The sequence below is a fragment of the Macaca fascicularis genome, chromosome 12, assembly GCF_037993035.2.
Source record: "Macaca fascicularis isolate 582-1 chromosome 12, T2T-MFA8v1.1".
Classification (NCBI taxonomy): Eukaryota; Metazoa; Chordata; class Mammalia; order Primates; family Cercopithecidae; genus Macaca; species Macaca fascicularis.
In genome coordinates, this window is record NC_088386.1 from 128565893 (window position 1) to 128592035 (window position 26143).

The following is a 26143-nucleotide window of genomic DNA, read 5'->3' on the forward strand; positions in this document are numbered from 1 at the left end:
GAGCAATGTGGCAAAACTCTGTCTTTACAAAAACGTGAAAAACTATCTGGGCATGGGAGGTATGTACCTGTGGTCCCAGCTAGGCAGGAGGCTGAGACGGGAGGATTGCTTGAACCTGGGAGTTGGAGGCTGCAGTGAGCTATTATCACACTCACTGCAGTGAGTGCGTAAGCCGAGTGTTTGGGGCACAAGGTGAGCTGGGAGCTCATTGGACAAAAGTGGCTATGAGTGATTTGATTGGATGATGAAAACTTTGGGTCAAAGCTTTTGTATCTCTGAGTCCCCTGGCCCTTTTTCAGAGCCTGCCCACCCTCACTCTGCATGCAGCTAGAGCATTGGGAGTGACTGTTTCCCAGCCCGCAGCTGGATGGGTAGGAAGGAGGAGCAGGTGATTTGACAGCTGGGGAGGACCCACACAACCAGAGAAAGCTAGAAACTCAGAGAACCTTGCAGGCAGGGATGTAGGGAGGAGTGACCTTAGGGAGTCCCTGAGGCTCATCTAGATAGGCACAGCTGGGGACACCCACAGGTTAACCCCAGGAGGGCCCCTGAGAAGACCACCTGCCGGTGGGTGTAGTCTCTGTCGCCCTTCTCTGCCTTGAACATGCCCAGGGTGTGGCACGTTGAATGTGATGTGGGGGGCTTGTGAAAATGCAGGCTCTGATTCAGCAGGTCTGGGGGTCTCGGTGAGACTGCATTTCTAATACCCCTGGGTGACCGTGATGCTCTGGTCTGGGGACCTCACTTTGTGGGGCCAGAGCCTGGCTGTTGAAAAAGGCAATGCGTGATTTCTATTCCAAGCCTTTCTGTGTGAAGAGAAGCAGGTGCTCTTGTGTCCTGGTGTCCCTGAGGTGCAGGCAACCCCCTCCCATCACTAAGGCGTGTTCTGGGGCACTGCTGCCCTCCTGAGAACACCCTATCTGAGGGGTCCCTGGGGACTTTCCGACAGCTGAGCCTCTGGTGGACAAAGGCCGGCCAAGTCTTTCTCCATGAATGGCAGGATAATTCCTGGTAGGGAAGTTGGAAAACCAAGAAAGCCCAGGGGCTCTGCACAGTGGAAGCCAAGAGAATAAGTGACTGACTCACGGGCCTGAAACCGGGAGGATGCCGGAGACCAGCCATTGTCCCTTGCTGCTGTCCTTTTGCTAGCTGGCCCTGGGTGGGGTTGGGGTCAGAGTCACCTTGGGCCCTTTGGCGGATCTGGGGGCTTCCCCAGGCAGTGGACATGCACATCAGCAGATGATCAAGTGGCCCAGGCAGTCACGCTTCGCTCCACTGCTCAGTGGTGGCCTCAACTATTAGATGAGTTGAGAAGCCTTTTCCAGGGGGCCTGGAGAGGCAGGCCTTATCCTCTGATAGGGCTGGGCCCTAAGAGTTACTCAGGAGGCTTTGTGGAGCAGCAGCACAAACAGTGACCACGGCAGGTGGTGGGTTTGGGTTTTCCCCAGAAGGCTAAAGATGAGGCTGTCTGGGACAAGCTGGGTGTGAGCAGCTTGTTAGAGTGGAAGCCCTGGAAACTGTCTGCTTCCTCATGACCACAGACAGGTGCTACTTTAAAAAAACAGGCTCCTCACTGATAGCTTACCTGGGCCCATGTGCTATGCAAGGGGATGATTTCCTTTGGGCCCCTTGACCACTCTGCAAGACACACAAGGCTCATGGCACTCTTGGGTTACAGATGGGGCCAAGTCTCTCCCAAGAGGGTGGTGGGGCTGGTTTGGAATCATCCCAAGTGCCAGTGGAACCAGAGTCTCCCCCTAACAGAGTCTGGAGAATATAAAGATGAAAGGGACTGAGCGTGGTGATACATGCCTGGAGTTCCAGCCCCTTGGGAGGATCGCCTGAGCCCAGGAGTTCTGGGCTTTCTGTGCTCTGTGCCCATCAGGTGCCCACACTGAGCTCAGCATCAATACGGTGACTTCCCAAGAGGGGAGGTGGGGTTAGGGGGATCACCAGGCTGCTTAAAGAGGGGTGAACTGGCCCAGGTCAGACGCAGCAGGTCAAAACTCCTGTGCTAATCAGCAGTGGGATTTCTCCTGTGAATAGCCACTGCACTCCAGCCTGGGCAACATAGCAAAGGCCTATCTCTAAAAAGTAACAATAACAAAGATGAAAGGGACTGAGAAAATGGAAAATTTGGGAAAAAACCACAAGTCCACAAGAAAACTCTAGGATGCAAACAGGGCTGCAGGGTCTTTTTATGGGTAGTTTTTCTTTACTATTCTGGGTTGCCTTTTTTTTTTTTTTTTTTTTTTTGAGAAGGAGTTTCATTCTTGTTGTCCGGGCTGGAGTGCAATGGCACAATCTTGGCTCACTGCAACCTCCACCTCCCAGGTCCAAGCGATTCTCCTGTCTCAGCCTCCTGAGTAGCTGGGATTACAGGCATGCGCCACCACACACGGCTAATTTTGTATTTTTTTTTTTTTTTTCTTTTTTTTTTTTTGAGACGGAGTCTCACGCTGTTGCCCAGGCTGGAGTGCAGTGGCGCGATCTCGGCTCACTGCAAGCTCCGCCTCCTGGGTTCACGCCATTCTCCTGCCTCAGCCTCCTGAGTAGCTGGGACTACAGGCGCCCGCCACCGCGCCCGGCTAATTTTTTGTATTTTTATTAGAGACGGGGTTTCACTGTGGTCTCGATCTCCTGACCTTGTGATCCGCCCGCCTCGGCCTCCCAAAGTGCTGGGATTACAGGCTTGAGCCACCGCGCCCGGCCAATTTTGTATTTTTACTAGAGACAGGGTTTCACCATGTTGGCCAAGCTGGTCTCGAACTCCTGACCTCAAGTGATCTGCCCGCCTTGGCCTCCCAAAGTGCTGGGATTACAGGTGTGAGCCACCGTGCCCGGCCACCTTTTTTTTTTTTTTTTTTTTTTTGGAGGCTGAGTTTCACTCTATCACCCAGGCTGGAGTGCAGTGGTGCGATCTCGGCTCATTGCAACCTCCGCCTCCAGGGTTCAAGCAATTCTTGTGCCTCAGCTTCCCAACTAGTTGGGATTACAGCCCACCACTATGCCTGGCTAATTTTTGTATTTTCAGTAGAGACGGGGTTTTACCATGTTGGCCTGGCTGATCTTGAACTCCTGACCTCAGGCAATCCACCCGCCTCAGCCTCCCAAAGTGCTGGGGTTACATGTGTGAGCCACCACACTTGGTCTATTCTGGATTGCCTTTAATTAAAAATATATATGTATATGGATTAAAGTTTAAATTATAGGGAAAAAATGAGCTAAGATGTTGGCAGAGAAGGAGCTGGGAGCTCAGGGGAACTCCAGTAAGCCTGACAGCATTTGAAAGATGTAGGCTATGGGGAGAAAAAGGAAAGATGGTGATCATTTGAAATAAGGAGGGAGGGATCCAGGGTTAGGCCAAGCTTGTGGGAAGAAAGCAGGTCCCGGTCAATTGGGCCCAGGGCTGGGGCTCTGTGAGGCCTCACTGGGGCCAGGGTCTCCCTCCCCAGGCCTCCCGCTTCCAGGTGCTCCAGGGCTGGGAAGGGCATCTTTGCCCAGGGGAGGGGTGCCAGGTGTGCTACTCCATGGGGTTCCCTTTCCACGTGGCTGGATTCCAAATTGCAAGGAATGTGATAGCATTTTCATGGAAGGAGAGGGAGCAACAGGCCTTTCAAGAATGAAGAAAACAAATCCACCTTCATTTGCCTTTCCCAGAGGCTCAAAAGTTTGGTAGAAGATCTCCTGTTTGCAGGTAGCCTTGTCTTAAGGGACTTTCACATTGCCGTTGCTTGGAGAACCTTCTAGCAGGTTAAAGATAAGTGTTCCCCCTTCCCCCCAGTGTGTTTGGCCCTGGACCCTACCTGGGAGGCTGAGCCCCTCACCCCCAGCTTCCTTCAGCCACACCTGCCTGTGTGATGAGCACATTGAGGATTCTTTATCTTGTTTATTTTCCTTTATCTTTCAAACACCTAACTCCAATACAAAAAATGACTGGGTCCTGTGGTCCCACCTACTCAGGAGGCTGAGGCAAGAGAATCGCTTGAACCCCGAAGGCAGATGTTGTAGTGAGCTGAGATTGCACCACTGCACTCCAGCCTCGGCAACAGAGGGAGATTCCATCTCAAAAAACAAACAAACAAAACAAATACCTAACTCCAGTTTCTGTCTTTGTGAACTGTTTTGGAGGGGCAACCTTGGCATGATGAGGACTGACCTGAAAATCAAGTCTCACTTCCCTAAAACCCAACTCCTCTGGCCACATCACCCAGCCTGGGGCAGAGCTGCGGGTTAGGGGGTCAGGCTGGGGGTCGTCCTTGGGCCTGGTGATCTTGTGCTGATCGACCTTGGTGGGCCTGTTTCTCCATCAGCCAAACAGCACCACACCCCTCAGAGGAGCCTTGAAGGATTACATCAGATGACATTTATTTGAAGGGCATGGCTGGTGAGACTGTTTCTCTGAATGTCTGCAAGGCGGTAACATCAGCATTCCTCTTGGCGAACAATGAATTCCTTTGCATATGTCGGTAGCCACGGGTCCATGCTTTGAGGCCACAATCAGAATCCACAAATATTCAGAAACATGACTTCTATCATTTCTGTCTACATCTTGAGACATAATTGCCAAATGTCTAACTCTCACAACAGTGACCTGGACATGGGGACACCAAGCACACACTGTGCTTTCTCTGGCCCCTTCCAAGTTCACGGGCACATCGTTCCTACTAAACTTGAAAGCTTAGCATCTGCTTGAAACCCCAGGTTCATTCTGATCCCTACGAATTCACTTACTTCAGTTTTCACCATCTATGAAGCGGGGCTACTAATAACCACTTCACAGCACTGCTGTGTTCAGTGAGGTAATTTAGGACAGTGCCTGGCACTTCTAAGCTCTCAGGCACCCATAAAGGCAGGCGGCTGTGATTAATTCTTCACAGGACTGTTGTGAAGATCAAAAGGATCAGTACATGAGACAATGCCTTGTGAACTGCAAGGCCGACCAGTTGTAGTTACTACATGTTTGGAACCCTGTTGTGTGCCGTGCCCTATGTAGACATCAGGCATTTTGAGAGAAGCAGATAAAATAGCGAGATGATAAAGACATGTGAGGTTTTTCCTGCCTGTCTTGCAAATCCAGGCCCTAAAGGAAGTGACTGTAGACAAACCCTCCAAGGGTCACTTTGAAGAGAGAAAGACAGGTTTCTGGTGTACATATCCTGGCTCCGTAGGAGAGAGGGTGCCCCTGATGTGGTAGCTCTATTGTTTTTTTCTTTTTATTATTTTTTTCTTTTTGTTTGTTTGGTTGGTTGGTTGGTTTTTTCTTTTTTGAGACGGAGTTTCACGCTTTTGCCCAGGCTAGAGTGAAGTGGTGCAATCTCGGCTCACTGCAACCTCTGTCCCCGGGTTCAAGCGTTTCTCTTGCCTCAGCCTCCTGAGTAGCTAGGATTATAGGCGCCTACCACCACGCCTGGCTAATTTTTGTATTTTTATTAGAGACAGGGTTTTGCCATGTTGGCCAGGCTGGTCTCGAACTCCTGACCTCAGGTGATCCACCTGCCTAGGCCTCCCAGAATGCTAGGATTACAGGCATGAGCCACTGTGCCTGGCTGTTTTTTTTTTTTTTTTCCAAGATGGAGTCTCACTCTGTCACCCAGGCTGGAGTACAGTGGCATGATCTTGGTTCACTGCAACCTCTGCCTCCCAGGTTCAAGCAGTTCTCCTGCCTCAGCCTCTCGAGTAGCTGGGATTACAGGCACGCGCCACTAGGTCCAGCTAATTTTTGTATTTTTCGTAGAGATGAGGTTTCACCACATTGGCCAGACTGGTCTTCAACTCCTGACCTCAAGAGATCTGCCCACCTCAGCCTCCCAAAGTGCTGGGATTACGGGCATGAGCCACCGCGCCCAGCCTGTGGTAGCTTTAGAGTCCTGCCAGGACTTAAATAAAGGGAACTTGGCTGATGCTTCCAGCAGGAACAAAAGAAAGCAGCCCTGACTGAGCAGCTGGGATTGAAGAGGGTGCTTGGCTCAGGATTCCTTTCTCTCCTGCCCTTCTCCCCTCTACATGACACGGTCACAGCTCCACACTCACTTTATTCCTGTGCCCAGCGGGTGGCTCTCAGCAGAACACCAACGGCCCTTTTCCCTCTACAGGACTTGCCCACTGGGCTGGTGGGCTTCTGTTTCCGGGCACATTCTCTCCAAAGGAGTTGAACCAAATTTTCTTGCCCATATAAATAAGTTGGGGCCAGGCCTGGTGGCTCAGGCCTGTATTCCCAGCACTTTGGGAGACCGAGGCAGGCGGATCACCTGAGGTCAGGAGTTCAAGACCAGCCTGACCAACATGGAGAAACCCCGTCCCTACTAAAAATACAAACATTAGGCGGCGTGGTAGTGGGTGCCTGTAATCCCAGCTACTCGGGAGGCTGAGGCACGAGAATCACTTGAACCCGGGAGGCAGAAGTTGCAGTGAGCTGAGATTGCACCACTGTACTCCAGCCTGGGTGACAGAGCGAGACTCCGTCTCAAAAAAAAAAAGAAGAAGTTGGAATTCCTTCAATATTGCCCTGAGCTTGCTGAGGTCTTTTTTGACATATTTGACCTTTTTGTTAGGCCTGGAGAATGTTGCAGGCTTTGGGACCTGAAAGGAAGGTTTCCCAAGTCTTCTAGACTCCTCTCAGTTTGAATTCCAGAGGTAAAAGGATGACTTTTCTTTTTTTTTTTTTTTTTTTTGAGACGGAGTCTCGCTCTGTTGCCCAGGCTGGAGTGCAGTGGCCAGATCTCAGCTCACTGCAAGCTCCACCCCCGGGTTCACGCCATTCTCCTGGCTCAGCCTCCCGAGTAGCTGGGACTACAGGCGCCCGCCACCTCGCCCGGCTAGTTTTTTGTATTTTTTAGTAGAGACGGGGTTTCACCGTGTTAGCCAGGATGGTCTCGATCTCCTGACCTCGTGATCCGCCTGTCTCGGCCTCCCAAAGTGCTGGGATTACAGGCTTGAGCCACCGCGCCCGGCCACAACTTTTCTTTTTTTTTTGAGACAGAGTCTCACTCTGTCACCCAGGATGGAGTGCAGTGGCACAATCTTGGCTCACTGCAACCTCCACCTTCCTGGTTCAAGCAATTCTCCTGCCTCAGCCTCCCGAGTAGCTGGGACTACAGGTATGGGTATCTGCCACCACACCTGGCTAGTTTTTTGTATTTTTAGTAGAGACAGGGTTTTGCCATGTTGGCCAGGCTGGTCTTGAGCTCCTGACCTCAGTTGACCCTCCCATCTAGACCTCCCAAAGTGGTGGGATTACAGGCGTGAGCCACTGTGCCCTGCCCAAGGATGGCTTTTCTCATACCCCTCCCTGTGTTGGGAGAGCCTCTTTCCCCTCACATGCGACAGCCGCTCTGTGTCTGCGGGAGGCTGTGCTAGCTCCGGCTTACGTGGGCTGGGAAGCCGTCTCCTTGGTCCTTCCTCTCCCAGCTGAGGACAGATTCCTGCCTATTCCCTGACCTTTATTTATCTTCCCATCTGCCTAACCAGTTTATCTCCTGTTCCTGGGCACTGCTGTCTCCTTATACCCAGGCTTTTCAGTTCCTCCCTTACTCGCTTCACTCTCCTTCCTTTCTGCTCACTCTTTGTTCATGTCCCAAATGATTCGCTTCTCAAATGCACCACATTCATCACTTCAGCCTTTTCTGTGAATTCTGTTGGAACACGCTGTGTGTGCTGGGCAGTGAGCAGTGGGCAGAAGACGTTTATCCAGAATCTTGGCACTGAAGGGACCTTAGTAGTCATGTTTTTCTTTTTTAAGAGATAGATCTCACTGTGTTGCCCAGGCTGTACTTGACCTGCTGGGCTCAAGCAGTCCTCCTGCCTCAGCCTCTGGAGTAGCTAGGATTATAGGTTCAAGCCACTGTACCTGCCCTTAGTGGTCATTTAACTGGGCCGCTCCTGCTAAGGCTGACTTGACCAGAAAAGTGCTTCTCAGAGGGTTTTCTTGAAGCACTGCATTGCCAAGGTGCATCTTCTCAACGGAAAATCCCCAAATGCAGAGGACTGTGTGGTCAGATGAGTCTGTGCGCTCTGTTTCCCTCTTGTAAGTTTTGGACACATATGGAAGGCTCTGGAAAGTTCCACACTGAACCTGTTTACTTTGGGACTCCGTGTAACAGAGACTGTCCCTCCCAGCTGGTTTGTGCAAGCTCTTTACTTCTCAGGTCTAGTTCCAGTTGGCCATTTTGCCAGAAGGCACCTCCTTGCACTTAGCTGAAGCCTGTCTCACCCATTTCCATGCACAGAGCCCAGTTCTGGCACCCTTTGGGCCCCTGGGCAACATCTGAAGGCAGCTCTGCCAAATCCCGCTGGTTCCTTCCACCCTGTCCTTGTGTGGGGTCTTAAGTCCATTCTTCTTCTTGGGTGCTTCCCACTGACCAGGCCCATGGCCTCCCTGCAGTGTGAGGTCTGCGTGGAGTGGGGCAGGCCATGATGGGGTAGACAGGACTGTGGCCCCTGCATTCGGAATTCAGGACTTTTTGTACTTGCCGCTATGATTTATTTTGCCCACAAGTTTTTGGCAGCCTCCCTGACTCACTGTAGCATCCCAGTCCCCTGAAGGTGTGGTCACAGGTGCAAGTGAGTGCCATTTGTCTCAAAACCTGTGCTGGGGAAGTCAGCTTGTGGGGGTCTCAGTTTTAGTACCTTGCTTTTTTGTTTGTTTGTTTGTTTTTGTTTTTAAGACAGGGTCTCACTCTGTCACCCAGGCTGGAGTGCAATTGTGTGAACACGGCTCATTGCAGCCTTGACCTCCCAGGCCTGAAATGATCCCCCTGCCTCAGCCTTCTGAGGAGCTGGGACCACAGGCACATGTCACTATGCCTTGCTAATTTTTTTATATTTTTGAAGAGACAGGGTCTCACTATGTTGCCCAGGCTGGTCTTGAACTCCTAGGCTCAAACAACCTTCCCACCTCAGCCTCCCAAAGTGCTGGGATTGGAGGTATGAACCACCACTCCGAGCCAGTACCTTGCATTTTTTAAAAATTGTGGTAAGATATGCATAATGTGAAATTTAGCTATTTTGTTTTGTTTGAGACAGGGTTGCATGCTGTCACCTAGGCTCGAGTGATCACAGCTCATTGTAGCCTCAAACTCTTGTGCTCAGGTGATCCTCCCCCATTGGCCTCCCAAGTAGCTGGGACCACAGATGTGGGCCACCACACTCAGGTACTTTCTTAATTTTTTTGTAGAGATGGGGTCTTGTTTTGTTGCCCAGGCTGATCTGAAACTCCTAGGCTCAAGTGATTCTCCTGCCTGGGCCTCCCAAAGTGCTGGCATAACAGGCATGACTGACTGCACCCAGCAAAATTCACCATTTTTAAAACATTTTTAACCATTTTTGAGTATAGAGTTCAGTGGCAACAACATTGACGTTATAATGCAACCATCATTGTCATCCATTTCCAGAATGTTTTCACCCTCCTAAACTGAAACTCTGTCCCCATTCAACACTAACTCCGCATTCTCTTCCCCAGCCCTTGACAGCCACCATTCTACTTCTGTCTCGATGATTTTGACTACTCTAGGGACCTGATGAGTGAATTCATACAGTGAGGTGCCCTTTTTGTGACTGGCTTATTTCACTTGGCACAATGTCTTCAAGGTTCATCCACACTGTAGCCTGGGAGCATGTGTCAGAGTTCACTTCCCTTTCACTGCTGAATGGAATTCCATTGTTTGTGTAGATCACATTTTGTCAATGGGCATTTGGGTTGTTTCCCCCTTTTGGTGATTGTGAATAATGCTGCTAAGAACACTAGTGTCAGCCAGGCACGGTGGCTCACGCCTGTAATCTCTGCACTTTGGGAGGCCGAGGCGGGTGGATCACCTGAGGTCAGGAGTTCGAGACCAACCTGGCCAACATGATGAAACCCTGTCTCTACTAAAAATACAAAAATTAGCCGGCCATGGTGGTGGACGCCTGTAATCCCAGCTACTCGGGAGGCCTGAGGCAAGAGAATCACCTGAACCTAGGAGGCAGAGGTTGCAGTGAGCTGAGATCGCGCCACTGCACTCCAGCCTGGGCATCAAGAGTGAAACTCCGTCTCAAAAAAAAAAAAAAAAAAAAGAGAGAATACTAGTGTCCGACATCCATTGAATCCTATGGTAATTCTTTGTTTAGGACCTTGCATTTTTCTTTTTTTTTTTTTTTTAAGACTGAGTTTCACTCTGTTCCCCAGGCTGGAGTGCAATAGCCCTATCTCAGCTCACTGCAACCTCTGCCTCCTGGGTTCAAGTGATTCCCCTGCCTGTGCCTCCTGAGTAGCTGAGATTACAGGCATGCGCCACCACACCCGGCTAATTTTTTGTATTTTTAGTAGAGACGAGGTTTTACCATGTTGGTCAGGCTGGTCTCGAACTCCTGACCTCAGATGATCCACCCACCTTGGCCTCCCAAAGTGTTGGGATTATAGGCATGAGCCACTGTGCCCGGCCAGGACCTTGCATTTTTCTTTGCTATATTTTATCTGTGGACATCACACCAGCTTGCTGAGATCTTTTGGGCCTAGATTGTGCCCCAACTTTGTGTCAGTAGCAAATCTGAGAGTCAGCACCCTTTCCGGGTGGCTGTAACTAACAGCCATTCCGCCTAAGTGTATCCATACCTGTTTATCTTCCCCCAAAGGCCTGCTATAGGGTATTGCTCACCCTGAGTGGTGACATCAGGTCAGCTGTGGTTTTCCATTAGACCAACTTGACAGTAATGTTTCACAAGTAAATAAGCATGTGACCCAGCATTTCCAATCTTGGGTATATACACAAGAAAATGGAAATATATGTCCAAACACTTGTATATGAACGTTCAAAGCAACACTGTTCATAAGGTGTTGCCAAAAGGTGGAAACAACCAAATGTCCATCACCTGATGAGTGAAGAAATGAAATATGGTATATTGATACAGTGGAATATTGTTGGGCAACAGAATATCCATAAGAGGCAAATCCATAGAGACAGAAAGGCTAGTAGTTGCTAGGGGGGAGGGGTGGCAAGAGGGGAGTGGGAAATGACTGCAAATGGGTACCAGTTTCTTTTTAGGGTGATGCAAACATTCTGGAATTACATGGTAATGATGTTGGCACAACCTGAATATATAAAAATCCATGCACTGTACAGTGAGTTTTATGGTATGTGAATTATATCTCAGTAAAGCTGTCTTTTCAAAAAAAAGCTTAAAAAACAGGTAAGTGAGGTCCATCCCCAAGTCATTTTCAGTGAACCCATGGAAATCGTTGCTTCCCTTCTTAAAGTGCTCACAAACCATCCTCTGGCAACGCTAGATCCTGGGCTGATGCATCTGTGATTCACATACTCTGACCACTTCTGGGAAACCCAGAAGCACCTTGCTTGTTTCCAGATCTGGAACACCTGTCTCATCCTTCACGGTTCCTCAAAGCTCACTGACAGCCATCTGGTGATCTTGTCTGTGTCCTTTAGTGCCTTGCAATGTAACTCTGCCAGCGAGGAGGCCGCGCTGAGCACACAGCTGCTTGAGTAAGAAGTAGCCAGCATACTGTTAAAGTGAGGGCATTGAGGAAAAAAAACACAAGAAATAAAAATAGCACCCACCAGAGGAAGGTGGTGAATGCTGTCCCAGAGAAGGATGGACAGTGGGTGCTATTGGAGAGCTGAGGAGGAAGCGAGTGGCTCCCTGAGCTCCCGGGCACAGGAAGACCATAGAGGAAGGCACAGAGGGGGTGGCTGGGTGGGAGGAACGGCCACCATTGTGGCCACTGTGACTGGAGGGGAGCCTGTCAGGGATTCCTGGGCCTCCTCTCCAGCCTGACCTTGGGAGCCTTAAATAACTCCAGCCCACAGCACTAGATTCCTAGGTGCCCACAGGCTACATTTCTTGGTGGGTAGTGGTTGTTCTCAATAATGGTGGGTTTTTGTTACTGAGGCTGTGTTGGGGGGAATGCAGATGGGTAATGAGTGGATGAGTCAGTTCTCAAACAGCAACAAAGCAAAACCTGAGACTAACTAATATATGAGAAAAGTGGTTTAATTGGCTCAGGCACAGTTCCTCAGGCTGTACCGGAAATATGGCAGTGTGTGCTTGGCTTCTGGGAAGGCCTCAGGAAACTTACAAGCATGGCAGAAGGTGAAGGGGGAGGAGTACTTTACATGGCCAGAGCAGGAGCAAGACAGAGCAAGCGGGGAGGTGCTGCACACTTTTGAACAACTAGATCTTGCAAGAACTCACTCACTATCGCAAGAACTCACTATCACAAGAACAGCACCAAGGGGATGGTGCTGAACCATTCATGAGAAATCCACCCCCATGATCCAACCGCCTCCCGCCAAGTCCCACCTCCAACACTGGGGACTACAATTCGACATGAGATTTGGTGGGGATGCAGGTCCAAACCAGATCAGTGAGGAAGCTTGATTTGTTTATTTTAATCTTTAAATTTGTATTTATTATTTATTCATTTTATTTTATTTTATTTTATTTTATTTTATTTTGAGATGAAGTCTCGCTCTGTCTCCCAGGCTGGAGTGCAGTGGCACAATCTCAGCTCACTGCAATCTCTGCCTCCTGGGTTCACGCCATTCTCCTGCCTCAGCCTCCCGAGTAGCTGGGACTACAGGCGCCTGCCACCATGCCCGGCTAATTTTTTGTATTTTTAGTAGAGATGGGGTTTCACCATATTAGCCAGGATGGTCTCGATATCGATCTCCTGACCCTGTGATCTGCCCGCCTTAGCCTCCCAAAGTGCTGGGATTACAGGTGTGAGCCACCACACCCAGCCCCTTTATTAATTTTTTTAAGAGATGGGGTCTTGCTACATATTCCTGGGCTGGATACAGTCAAACTCCTGGGCTGAAGCGACCATCCCACCCCAGTCTCCCAAGTAGCTGGGACTGCAGGTGGCCTATGATACTATACCCAGCCTTATTTATTTAATTTTTTAAATATTGTGGTAAAATGCACTTAACATAAAACTGACCAGGCCAGGTGCAGTGGCTAATGCCTGCAATCCCGACACTTTGAGAGGCCAAGGCAGGCGGATCATGTGAGGTCAGGTGTTTGACACCAGCCTGGCCAACATGGTGAAACCCCATCTCTACTAAAAATACAAAAATTAGCTGTGTGTGGTGGCACCCACTTGTAATCCCAGCTACTTGGGAGGCTGAGGCAGCAGGATCGCTTAAACCAAGGAGGCAGAGGTTGCAGTGAGCCGAGATTGTGCCACTGCACTCTAGCCTGGGTGACAAAGAAAGACTCCACCTCGAAAACAAAACAAAAAAAAAATTAGTTGGGTGTGGTGGTGCACACCTGTAATCCCAGCTACTTGGGAAGCTGTGGCACTATAATCGCTTGAACCTGAGAGGTGGAGGTTGTGGTGAGCAGAGATCGTGCAGCTGCACTCCAGCCTGAGCGACGGAGCGTGACTCTGTCTCAAAAACAAAAACAAAAAAACAAAAAAAACCCAAAACCTCTGACCACTTTAACCATGTAAGTGGACAGCATTAAGTACATCCACATTATTGTGCTGCCATCACCACCATCCATCGCCAGAACCTTTTTCTCATCTCAAGCTGAATCTCTACCCATTGAACACTAATTCCCATGCCCCTGTCTCCCAGCCCCTGGCAACCACTCATCCACTTTCTGTCTCTATGAATTTGACTACTGTAAGAACATCGCAGAAGTGGAACCATACAGGATTTGCCTTTTTGTGGCTGGCTTGTTTCACTTAGCAGAATGCCCTCAAGGTTCACCCGTGTGTTAGCATTCCCTTCCTTTTTATTGCCAAACAATATTCCCTTGTATAAACATACCATATTCCATTGTGTGGATATACGAATATACCCGCTTTTTGTTTTTGAGACGGAGTCTCACTCTGTCACCCAGCCTGAACTGCAGTGGTGTGATCTTGGCTCACTGCAGCCTCCGCTTGCCAGGTTCAAGCAATTCTCCCACCTCAGCTTCTCGAGTAGCTGGGATTACAGGCATGTACCACCATACCCAGCTAATTTTTGTATTTTTGGTAGAAACAGGGTTTCACCATGTTTGCCAGGCTGGTCCACGAAGTCTTGACATCAGGTGATCTGCCCGCCTTGGCCTCCTAAAGTGCTGGAATTACAGGCGTGAGCCACCGCGCCTGGCTGGCTATATCCTGTTTCATTTCTCCTTTCATCTGTCCGTGGACACTTGCATTGTTCCCACCTTTTGGCTGTTGTAAACTGATTTGTTTTTAGAGCAAGGTATTCATACCTGAGCAACAAGGAGTCTCTGGGTGACGGGAAATGCTTGAAGGGAGGAGAGCCAGGGGGTCTGTGGAAAAATCCTGTCATGGGGGAAGTGGCTTGGAGGAAGCAGAGCACAGAGGGCTGCTGATGGCTGGGCCAGGAGGGGATAGGGCCGGTCCCCACCTGGTGAGGCTGGGTTTGTTTCCTGGCTGGGGGCTGGGGGGCCAGTGAGCAGAGGGGTGGCCCTGTTAGAGGACAGTCAGAGCCCTCTCGGCAGACACAGCCGTTCAGAGCTGGAGACAAGACGAGCGAACCAAAGGGGAATCATGAGCCAGAGTCACGGCCGCACACAGGTGGGAATCAACTTCCCTAGACCCGGGACGAGCTGTTCAGAATGGCCGTGGGAGAGATCCAGGGGCAGTGACCAGGAGGAGGCTCCTGGAATTGCCAGCCCTTCCCTGCGAATGTGCTGGGCATCAGGGGCCAGCTCCTGCAACCCCTCCAATGTCCAGCATTAGGAGGAGGTGCTCACTTGATGTTTGTGGACCGAAACTGGGGGAAATTAAGGTAAACAAGGGACGTTTCTTACCCTCCAGAAATTATGGTTTAGTTGAGGAGATAAAAGACATGAAAACCAACAGGTAGTACAAGATCCACTTTAAGCCCTGAGGCGCTCTGAAGAGAGAGGGGTACCTCTGGAGCAGGTGACCCACATTGGCCTCGCAGAGCGGGAGGTATTTGAGTCATTTTTCAATGAATGAAGCCAAAGGAATTACACGTTTGGGAGACTAACAAGTGTCCTTTCGTCCCGGTCATGCATTCCTTTGACCCTGCAGGTATGACGCTGGGCGGGATGGCTTCATCGACCTGATGGAGCTGAAGCTGATGATGGAGAAGCTGGGGGCCCCCCAGACCCACCTGGGCCTGAAGAGCATGATCAAGGAGGTGGACGAGGACTTCGATGGCAAGCTCAGCTTCCGGGAGGTACCTGCCTGCTGTGGCCCTGAGCCCCTGTGGGGTGCCCCTGAGAGGACCTTCAAGTGTACAGCCCCCTGGAGCACAAATGGGTTTGGCGTCTCCAGAGTGCTGTTTGCATATCTAACCTGCAATTCTGCTTTCAAAAATACCTTTTAGGAGACAGCTAACCCCAGTTCTGGCCTGGAAAAAGCAGCATGGGTGGTAGTAGAACCTCATTTCAATAAAATAATAAGAAATTTGGAGGATGTTCACCACAATATTCATAGTGGATATTTATGGGGACAAAATTTTGTTGGTTTTATAATGTTATTCTTTTTTTATGTATTAAAGCTTTTCATTTTTAAACGTATTTTAAAATTATTTTTAATTGTTATGGATACATAATAATTGTACATATTAGACATGTGATTTTTTTTTACTATTATTATTTTTTGAGACAGTCTCAAAAAATGTTGCCCAGGCTGGAGTGCAATGGTTTGATCTCAGCCCACCACAACCTCCACCTCCTGGGTTCAAGTGATTCGTGCCTTAGCTTCCCAAGTAGCTAGGATTTCAGTGTGCCACCAGGCCTGACTAATTTTTGTATTTTTAGTAGAGATGGGGTTTCACCATGTTGACCATGCTGGTCTCAAACTCCTGGCCTCAAGTGATCCTCTGTCTCGGCCTTCCAAAGTGCTGAAATTACAGGCGTGAGCCACCAAGCCTGGCCTACGTGTGATATCTCGATATAAGCATACAATGTGCAATGACCAAGTCAGGGTAATCTAGGTATCCGTCACCTCAAGCGTTTATCATTTCTTTGTGTTTGAAACATTCTATTCCTTTTAATTATTTTGAAATATACAATAATGTGTCTTCTTTGCTTATCACCCAGGCTGGAGTGCAGTGGCTCTATCCTCAATTATGGCTCACTGCAGCCTTGACCAGACTGCTCACTGCAGTCTCCTCCATTGATCCTCCCACCTCAGCCTCCTGAGTAGCTGGGACTATAGGCACATACCACCACACATGTCTAATTTTTTAAATTCATTGTAGAGATGAGGTCTCACTGTGTTATCCAGGCTGGTCTCCAACTCAGCCTCAAGCGATCCTCCTGCCTCTGCCTCCCAAAGTGCTGGGATTACAGGCATGAGCCACCTTGCCCAGTTATTTTGAGAATAATACTTCCTTATATTTTCATTTTCATTGCTTATTTATTTATTTGTTTGTTGTTTATTTACTTGAGACAGGGTTGCTCTGTTGCCTAGGCTAGAATGCTGTGGCATGATCACAGCTCACTGCGGCCTCAAACTCCCAGTATCAACCCATCCTCCCACCTCAGCCTCCTGAGTAGCTGGGACTACAGAAATGTACCACCATGCCCAGCTAATTTTAATAAATATTTTGTAGAGATAGAGTCTTGCTATGTTGCCCAGGCTGGTCTCCAACTCAGCCTCCCAAAGTGCCGGGATTACAGGCATGAGCCACCTTGTCTAGCTACTTTTTATTTTTACAGCATGTAAAAATAGTTTATTTTTTATTAAAAAATTTTTTTGTTGTTGTTTATAGAAACAGGGACTCACTTTGTTGCCCAGGCTGGTCTCAAACTCCTGAGTTCAAGCAGTCCTCCTGTCTTGGCCTCCCAACGTGTTGGGATTACAGTGTGAGCCACTGTGCCCATCCCCAAAATAGATTTTTTTTTTAATTTTTGAGACAAAGTCTCACTCTGTTGCCCAGGCTGGAGTGCAGTGGCATGATTTCAGCTCACTGCAACCTCCACCTCCTGGGTTCATGTGATTCTTGTGCCTCAGTCCCCACCAAGTAGCTGGGATTACAGGTGTGCACAACTATTCCTGGCTAATTTTTGTATTTTTAGTAGAGAGGGGGTTTCTCCATGTTGCCCAGGCTAGTCTTGAACTCCTGAGCTCAAACAATCTGCCTGCCTCGGCCTCCCAAAGTGCTGGGATTACACGCATGAGCCACTGCGTCCAGCTATATTTTTTAATTTTTTGAGACAGAGTCTCACCCTGTTCCCCAGGCTGAAGTGCAGTGGTATAGTCTTACCTCACTGCAACCCTCACCTCCCAGGCTCAAGCGATCCCCCCACTTCAGCCTCCTGAGTCGCTGGACCACAGGCTTGTACCACCACACCTGGCTAATTTTTTCAAAAGTAATTTTATAAAGGGTCTTATTCTGTGCCGGTGGAGCCCCCTCACCAACAGTCCAAGAATGGACTTGGTCTTTGAACCTCTGAAATTGCAGGCAAGATTTTGAGGTACTGGCATCTCCCCAGGAAGAGTGCATACAGCATTCACAGCTGATCCCCAAATGGCTAAGAACCTCTGTGAGAAAGCCATATCTATTTTAGGGACAGTGTCTCAAGACTATCAGATGTCTTCCATGGCAAGGATGCCACCCCACAGGGAAGGGAATTTCATGTGTTAGATGTGTTCTTATGAGTTTTATCTGCCACCTGTATTATATTAACTTTTTTTTTTTTTTTTTTTTGAGACAGTCTCACTCTGTTGCCTAGGCTGGAGTGCAGTGGTGTGAACTCGGCTCAGTGCAACCTCCACCTCCTGGGTTCCAGCGATTCCCCTGCCTCAGCCTCCTGAGTAGCTGGAACTATAGGCGTGTGCCATCATGCCTGGCTACTTTTTGTAATTTTAGTAGAGATAGAGTTTCCCCATGTTGCCCAGGCTGGTCTCGAACTCCTGGCCTCAAGCAATCGGCCTCCCAAAATGCTGGGATTATAGGTGTGAGCCACTGCACCTGGCCTATTATAATAATTTTGATGATGGTATCAGATTAAAGGCTCAGAGCATCTGCAGTTTCAGTCATGTCTCAGCTTCAGCCCTTAGGAGCTTGGAGTAGAGGACTCTCCCTGCTTCCTGGTGTTTAACCTTGGTTATTCCAGAAACGTTGGAGTACTGGCATCCTGGTTTTTTCACAGCTCACTGCAGCCTCTCACTTCTGGACTCAAACAGTCCTCCCACATCAGCCTCCCAAAGTGTTGGGATTACAGACGTGAGCCCCCACACCCAGCTAGCGCCCTGGTTTCTAATGTGAGACTTTAGGTCAAGCATTGGTCTCTCTAGGCTAGAAGTTCTTCCTGGAGCAGAACTGGCAGCCACAAGCCCCTCCCCCAGACGTGGTGAACTGGGCTTGTCCCTTCTACAAATCGGCTCCAAAATCTTCCACCTTTACGGAAGCTGAGATAGGATTCACAGGGCTGGGCATGACCCTCTGGATGATCTCATCCAGCTTTGCATGCCAGAGCCAAGGAGCTGAAGGGCCACAGAGATCTGGGTTTGCTGGGTGTGGGCTGTGGCCTCCGTGCCACTCGACCTGTCCTGTCACCACCACACTTGTCTTCACAGCTGCCCCATTTGGCTCCTGCTGGGGCACTGGCTCTTTCCAACTCCAATACCCCTAGAGTATAGAAGGCAGATACTTTTGCCTTGGTGAAGCTTTGGAGTAGGTTCTGGGAAGAGAGCTGTGGTGAGGCTGTGACCTCTGGGAACAGGAGCTGAGAGGGTGTTTCGTGGCTTGCAATTGCCAGATGAACTAAGACGCATTCCCCCATCTGCTCTGTTGTACTCAGGGGCCAACCGCAGGTGCTCTTCCCTGAATCCATGATGCTTGGTTAGCTTTTGTCTAGCTGCTGGTTTGGCCAGCAGATGGTAGACATCAGAGGCTTGGAAATCTCCAAAGGGTTCCTGTGATTTGTTTGCACCCCTATTCCAGAGCTTCAGGGACATTCACAGTCTACCCTTTGTCAGTTCCAAGCCCAGTCCCATCTCTAGTAGCCGCCCCAGGCATGCAGGCCCTGGGAGTGTAAGGACATGCTGCCACTCACACTTTCCCGTTCCATTATCTCACTGTGCTGGTTCCCACCTCTGCTTAAGGCCCTAGTGGACCAGGGCTGTGTTCACAGGCTGAAAAGAGCATGCGCTCCGTCTGCCATGCAAAGCTAGGTCCCCAGAGTGAGATCTTTTACTTCTGAGCCTCAGTTTTTGTGTCTTTAAAATAGCGGTGTGAATAACTCTCCCCGCTGTTGTGACCATTGTGAAAACTAAGTTCTCTTTCTGTGCCCTTTACAAGCTAGGAAGACATTCCTTACTGGAAACCGTATTTGCTGCCACCTTGGTCTTGCACTTCCAGCTTCTGAAACGGTGAGAAAATACATTTCTGTTGTGTGAGCCACCCAGTCTGCACAGTTTTGTTAGGGCAGCCCAAGCAGACGAATCCAGTGGCCCCTGGAGCCTGGGCGTGCTGGGCTGCCCGCCCGCCTGACCGTGGCTGACCAGACCATGAATGAACCCCTGGTCTCACCAGGCCAATTGAATTCTCTCTCTTGGGATTTTGAAATTGGGGCTGAAGTGCTCTGAGTTGGCTCTGCAGATGGCTGTTCTTGGAAGGGTAATGCAATGTGGGGTGCCCACTTTCTACCATGTGGACCAGCATGAGAGATGGAGGGGGAATCTTGCCTCCAGTCCGAAGGGCTTTGCCTCTCCCAGTTCCAGTCCTCCTCCAGGCCACTGCATCTCGTCCTTCAGTTTTTGAGACATCTATTTTATTTATTTATTTATTTATTCATTCATTCATTCACTCATTCATTCATTCATTCATTCATTCATTCATTCATTCATTTACTTTGAGACAGAGTTTTGCTCTTGTTGCCCAGGCTGGAGTGCAATGGTGCAATCTCAGCTCACTGCAACCTCCGCCTCCCAGGTTCGAGCAATTCTCCTGCCTCAGCCTCCCAAATAGCTGGAATTACAGGCATGCAGCACCACACCCAGCTAATTTTGTATTTTTCTTTTTAGTAGAGACAGGGTTTCACCATGTTGGCCAGGCTGGTCTCGAACTCCTGACCTCAGGCGATCCACCTGCCTTGGCCTCCCAAAGTGCTGGGATTACAGGCGTGAGCCACTGTGTCTACTCGAGACATCTGTTTTAAATAATGAATACCTCCTTTTTGCTTAAGTGAACAAGTTTATTTCTGTCACTTGCAACCTAAGAGTTCTAACTAATACCGAGGGAGTGTTTGCATCACCAGCCGCAGCCATGAAGTTAAAAATTCCCTGCGTGTATCAGAAGCATCCATAGCTTGCGTGTGAAAGGGCTTTTTAGCTTTGTTAGTTCTCTTGCTGTCTCTTTGTTTTCTACCTCTCCTTCCCTCCCCCTCTTTCTTCACAGTCACAGCTAGGACAGTTTCCAATTCTTCTACCACATGCCCGGCTTTGTGGACTATAAATAGGAAGACAAACAAGGCTGGGCAGTTGGATAAATTGTCGTTTAGGGTGGTTGGTGATTGTAACAAAATAAATGGAAATGTCTGGCATGCTTCATGGAAGGCTGGGCGCTTTCAGCTTGAGCTGAGTTTTTTTTTTCTTCTTTAACTGGCTGGGATAGGGGGGACCCCTGAGGTGTGATGGGGATGCTGCTGGTCACCTGCTGACCTGGCACAGTGAGTCGATGTGGTCTGGATCTGCCCCAGACCTGAGGGTTCAGAGGAAACAGCTCTGGGAAGGGACCCGTGAGGAGAGCTTTCCCTCATGTTTCCAGGTCGTGGAACCCGTCCGTAAACTGTCATCTCCACTCTGGATGTGAGAAGGCCAAGCCTCCGGGATGGCGAAAGTCCCTGAGGTCACCTGGGTGGGCGCTGGCTGGGAGTGGTGCTCCGTCTTTTCTTTTTTTAGAAAATATTTTATTATTTTATTTATTTATTTATTTGAGACACGGTTTCACTCTGTCACCCAGGCTGGAGTGCAGTGGCACGATCTCGGCTCACTGCAACCTCCACCTCTCAGATTGAAGCAATTCTTGTGCCTCAGCCTCCCGAGTAGCTGGGATTACAGTTGTGTACCACCACACCTGGCTAATTTTGGTATTTTTAGTAGAGATGGAGTTTCACCATGTTGGTCATGCTGGTCTCGAACTCTGGACCTCAAGTGATCCGCCCGCCTCAGCCTCCCAAAGTGCGGAGATTACCGGTGTGAGCCACCACACCCAGTCAGTGCTCCGTCTTTTCACAGCTGCCTGTCTGGGCCCCACAGAGCACTAGCCTGGTGGGGCTGCCTGTTCTGTTTGCCTCGTGCAGCAATGTGGTGGGGCCTTCTGTGAAGGAAATGCTTTAAGGATAGCAGGGCACGGAGCAACTGGTATGTCATTCCCTCTCTCCACATGCCTCTCATCCACAGCCCTGAAGTCTGCTGGTTCGATCTTTCCCACCCCTGTATCCCCATCCCCTTGACCTCCAACCTATTCTTGGGGGGCCTGGCCTCCTTCAAGAGGCCTGTCTTCTTTCAAATCAGTGTTCAGGCTCTGATAATCCGCCGCAAACTGAGTCTCTGCCGGCCTCTAGTGAGAGAGTTTGAAGCTGCAGGTGGATGAACGGGGCTGACCGTCGGCCTCTCCGTGGGCATCTTGCTGTGTCCCTTGCTTTGTATTTGACAATATTCACGGTGGCGTTAGGACCCTGAAGGGAGCAAAAGGAAGAGGGTGTCTTACAAGGCGTGTCAGGGTTGCGGCGGTTGAGACTCTCACCCGCATGAAACACGCTTGCCTCTGGGGATTGAGAACCTTGGCAGTAACGATACTAAAGTGAGGGTTTGGAAGGCCTGTAGAAGTTGCTTAACATATCACTCTACTTCAAGTAGTGTTCTTTGCCCTTTTGAGAAGGCTTTTTTTTTTTTTTTTTTTTTTTTTTTTGGAGACAGAGTCTCGCCCTGTAGCCCAGGCTGGAGTTCAATGGTACGACCTTGGCTCACTGCAACCTCCACCTCCTGGGTTCAAGCAATTCTCCTGCTTCACACTCCTGAACGGATTACAGGTGCACGCCACCATGCCTGGCTAATTTTTGTATTTTTAGTAGAGACGGGGTTTCACCATGTTGGTCAGGCTGGTCTCGAACTCCTGACCTCGTGATCCGCCCGCCTTGGCCTCCCAAAGTGCTGGGATTACAGGCGTAAACCACTGTGCCTGCCTAAAAGAAGGCATTCTTTTAGGAAGAGGGTTATGAAAAAAGACCTGGAAACCTGAAATTTTCCTGTGGGTACACACATTTTAGGTAGCACCTGAAAACCTGGAGAGACCCTCTTTTGATGATGGCTTAGAACATATCAGTTTATATTCTTTCCATATGGAAAAACAAATCATGAAACTTAGATAGCAGTTGTTTGATGCGTAAATCACTTAAAATTATTTAAAGAAGAGAACTTAAAAAGCCACAAAATTGCCTTGGGAGAGTACAGGAAGATGGGGGACCTGCCATTTAAGTTTGGCCAATTTATAGCTGGGCATGGTGGCTCATGCCTGTAATCCCAGCACTTTGAGAGACCTGAGGCTAGGAGTTCAAGACCAGTTTGGTCAACATGGCGAAACCCCGTCTCTACTAAAGAAAACAAAAATTAGCCAGGCATGGTCACGCTCCTGTAATCCCAGCTACTTGGGAGGCTAAGGCGGGAGGATCACTTGAACCTGGGAGGCAGAGGTAGCAGTGAGCTGAGATCGAGCCATTTTACTCCAGCCTGAGCAACAGAGTGAGACTCCATCTCAAAAAAAAACAGTTTGGCCAATTTATTTATTTAAAAGTTTGTTCTTTGGAGGCCTGAAGATTAATTCATTCAGGTCACATTTTGAATCTGGAGGAGAAGGGTGGATACAAGGATTACTAACAAATGATACAAGGATTACTAACCAACCATTTGGAAGAAAATAAGGTTAATGATTAACCTCACATGATAAATAAAAATAAATTTCAGAGATTAAATATTTACATGGTTAAAAAAAAAAAAGCCATAAAAGTTGTAGAAAAAACGTAGGTGATTGTTTATATAACCTTGCTGCTGAGGAAGGTTTTTCTAAGCATAACACCATATGTAAAATTTTTGAAAGTTGAAAATTAGCATAAACATACTTAAAAGGCAAGTGCCAGAGCTGAAGTATTTGAAACATACCAGGTTCTGTGAAGATCTTTAGCAAATGATAAGAAAGGTAAACCATTTAATGCAAAAATGAGACACACTAGAAAAATACAAGTTGTTAAAAAACCATTGGAAATATTAAGTTATTTAGTTTTTTAAAAAATAGTTTATACAGGTTTATTTGATTTTTCTTTTGTCACTGTAAACTAGGATGCTGCTAATTTTTTACTTTCATAGATAATGTTTAAACCATTGTAGGAATGTTTCTGAAGGATAAATTCCCACCAGTGGAATTAATGGTTGGAAGGCAAAAAGCATCTTATTTTCAGTAAACATTTCCAGGAGTTTGAGACCAGCCTGGGCAACGTAGAAGACCCTGTCTCTACAAATTAAAAAAAAAAAAAAAAAAAAAGCCAGGTCTGGTGGCACATAGCTGTGGTTCCAGCTACTCAGGAACTGGAGGCCACAGGACTACCTGAGCCCAGGAGGTCAAGGGTGAGCTGTGATCACACCACAGCACTCCAGAGTGAGACCCTGTCTCAAGAAAATAAATAATTATCGGCCGGGCGCGGTGGCTCACGCTTGTAATCCCAGCACTTTGGGAGGCCGAGACGGGCGGATCACGAGGTCAGGAGATCGAGACAATCCTGGCTAACACAGTGAAACCCCGTCTCTAGTAAAAATACAAAAAATTAGCCGGGCGTGGTGGCGGGCGCCTATAGTCCCAGCTACTGGGGAGGCTGGAGCAGGAGAATGGCGTGAACCCAGAAGGCGGAGCTTATAGTGAGCCCCAATCGCGCCACTGCACTCCAGCCTGGGCAACAGAGCAAGACTCTGTCTTAAAAAAAAAAAAAAAAAAGAAAAGAAAAGAAATAAATAGGCCGGGTGCGGTGGCTCACACCTGTAATCCCAGCACTTTGGGAGGCCGAGGTGGGCATATCACCTGAGGTCAGAAGTTTGAGACCAGCCTGACCAACATGGAGAAACCACGTCTCTACTAAAATACAAAAAAAATCAGCCAGGCATGGTGGTGCATCCCTGTAATCCCAGCTACCTGGGAGGCTGAGGTAGGAGAATTGCTGGAACCTGGGAGGCAGAGGTTGCAGTGAGCCGAGATCACGCCATTGCACTCCAGCCTGGGCAACAAGAGTGAAACTCCATCTCAAAAAAATAAATAAATAAAAAAGAAAATAAATAAATAAAAGTTTGAGGGCGGGGGGCAGTGGCTCATGCCTGTAATCCTAGCACTTTGGGAGGCCAAGGCGGCCAGATCACTTGAGGTCAGGAGTTTGAGACCAGCCTGGCCAACATGGCGAAACCCCGTCCCTACTAAAAATATAAAAATTAGCTGTGCATGGTGGCACGTGCCTGTAATCCCAGCTACTCAGGAGACTGAGGCATGAGAATCACTTGAGTCCAGAGGCAGAGGTTGCAGTGAGCCGAGATCACGCCATTGCACTCCAGCCTGGGTGACAGAGCTAGACTCTGCCTCAAAAAAAAAAAAAGTTTGAATTGGTTTACACTCTCAAATAAATATGAGGGTGCCCATTTCCCTATATCCTTGGGGAAAATGCACATGTTTTCATTTCTGACAATCTGATAAGGGAAAAAAATAATTTGCCACAGGCACACATAAACATCTTTCTTAAGTGATTAGCAGAGTGACTTCGGCTTGGGCCAGAGGTTGGTTGTGAATCTCTCAGTGACAGCGACTCTGATTCCCTGCTTTCTTTCCCCTGCAGTTCCTGCTCATTTTCCACAAGGCCGCGGCGGGGGAGCTGCAGGAGGACAGTGGGCTCATGGCGCTGGCAAAGCTCTCCGAGATCAATGTGGCCCTGGAAGGCGTCAAAGGTGCCAAGAACTTCTTTGAAGCCAAGGTAGGTGCTTCGTTCCTTCTGTGAGGAGCAACCACTCCCAGCCTCCACCCTGTCCACCAGACGGCAGCTGTCGTTTTCATCTCAGCAGAGCAAACCTGCAGAAACAGACCAGGAGGGTCCTCCAAGTCCCCTGCCAATCAGCACAGTGGGTGCCAGTCCACATGAGCTCAGAGTCGGCCTCCTCCATCTCCCTACCCTGTCCACTCGGAGCCTCAGTGTCTTCATCTGTATGATGGAGAGGTGACAACAGGATTGCCTGAATGATGAAACGAGTTCATGTACATGAAAGCGTTTAGCAAGTGCCTGGCTCACTGTGAGCCCTTCGTAGGTGGTATGGGCTGTTGGGACTCTTGTGGAGTTTCGTTTTAGTTTATTCTGGGAGCTTGCCCAGAGACAGAGTGCCTTGGTGACACATCCTGGCCTGCCCAGTCCCCTAAGCAGGACTCTAAATTCTCACTTCTCTTTGAGGCTGCTTGGAGACAGATTTCATCATCTTTCTGCCACGCTGAAAGCCCAGTGCTCTCATCTGACAGTATCAAGGACAAGCCAACCACTCATTGTGCCTTAAACACTGGCACCATGTGTCCAATTCTGAAAGTGGTTTGGCCCTTCCTTCCTGACTTAGCATTGATTCAGCCCATCTCCAGCAAAGCTGGGCACCGCACTGAGCTCTAAGATACAAGTTCTGTCTAAGGATGAAGTGGACATAACTGTTGCCCTTCCCAGGGCACACACATAGTCCAGTGAAGAAAGCAAGCTCCACAATGATACAGAGAGGGTAGAGAGGAGGGAAGGGCTATTTTGCAGGGATGGGTCTTCTCCATCCATTGAGTATATAACATGCAGATGTCTTATGATGCCTTGGCAGAGGTGCTAGGTTGACAGCCCGAGCTTAGCAGGACAGTTTTCAGTCCACTGCTCCAGTGCAAGGTGATACGTGCTCTAGTTGAAGTAGGTTTGAGTGTCTGGGAATGTCTTATCTGGGCATTCAAGACCTGTTATAATCTGGCTCTGATCCCTGCTTCAGCCTCATCCATCCCCTTCAAATGCTGCCACGCCTTTCCCAACTGGATCTGCTGTTCCCTCTGCCTGAACGCCCTACCCAAATGCCTCTGCCTAGAAAACTGCTTCTTCATCCAGACCCATGTTGAAGAGTTCCGTCCCCTGGGCTGCTTTCCCTGACTGTCCATCCTCTTCT

General features: G+C 49.0%; 1 protein-coding gene across 2 annotated transcripts in view; it reads left to right on the forward strand.

The window, feature by feature from the left end:
- EFHD1 (EF-hand domain family member D1) overlaps positions 1–26143 on the forward strand; it is a 51431-nt gene that overhangs the window by 15694 nt on the left and 9594 nt on the right. For both annotated transcript variants that reach the window (XM_065526254.2, XM_045367914.3), the window contains exons 2-3: positions 15017–15164; positions 24811–24945. In XM_065526254.2, coding sequence (XP_065382326.1) covers positions 15051–15164; positions 24811–24945 — 249 coding nt within the window. In that variant the 5' untranslated portion in view covers positions 15017–15050. The remainder of the gene's footprint in view (positions 1–15016; positions 15165–24810; positions 24946–26143) is intronic.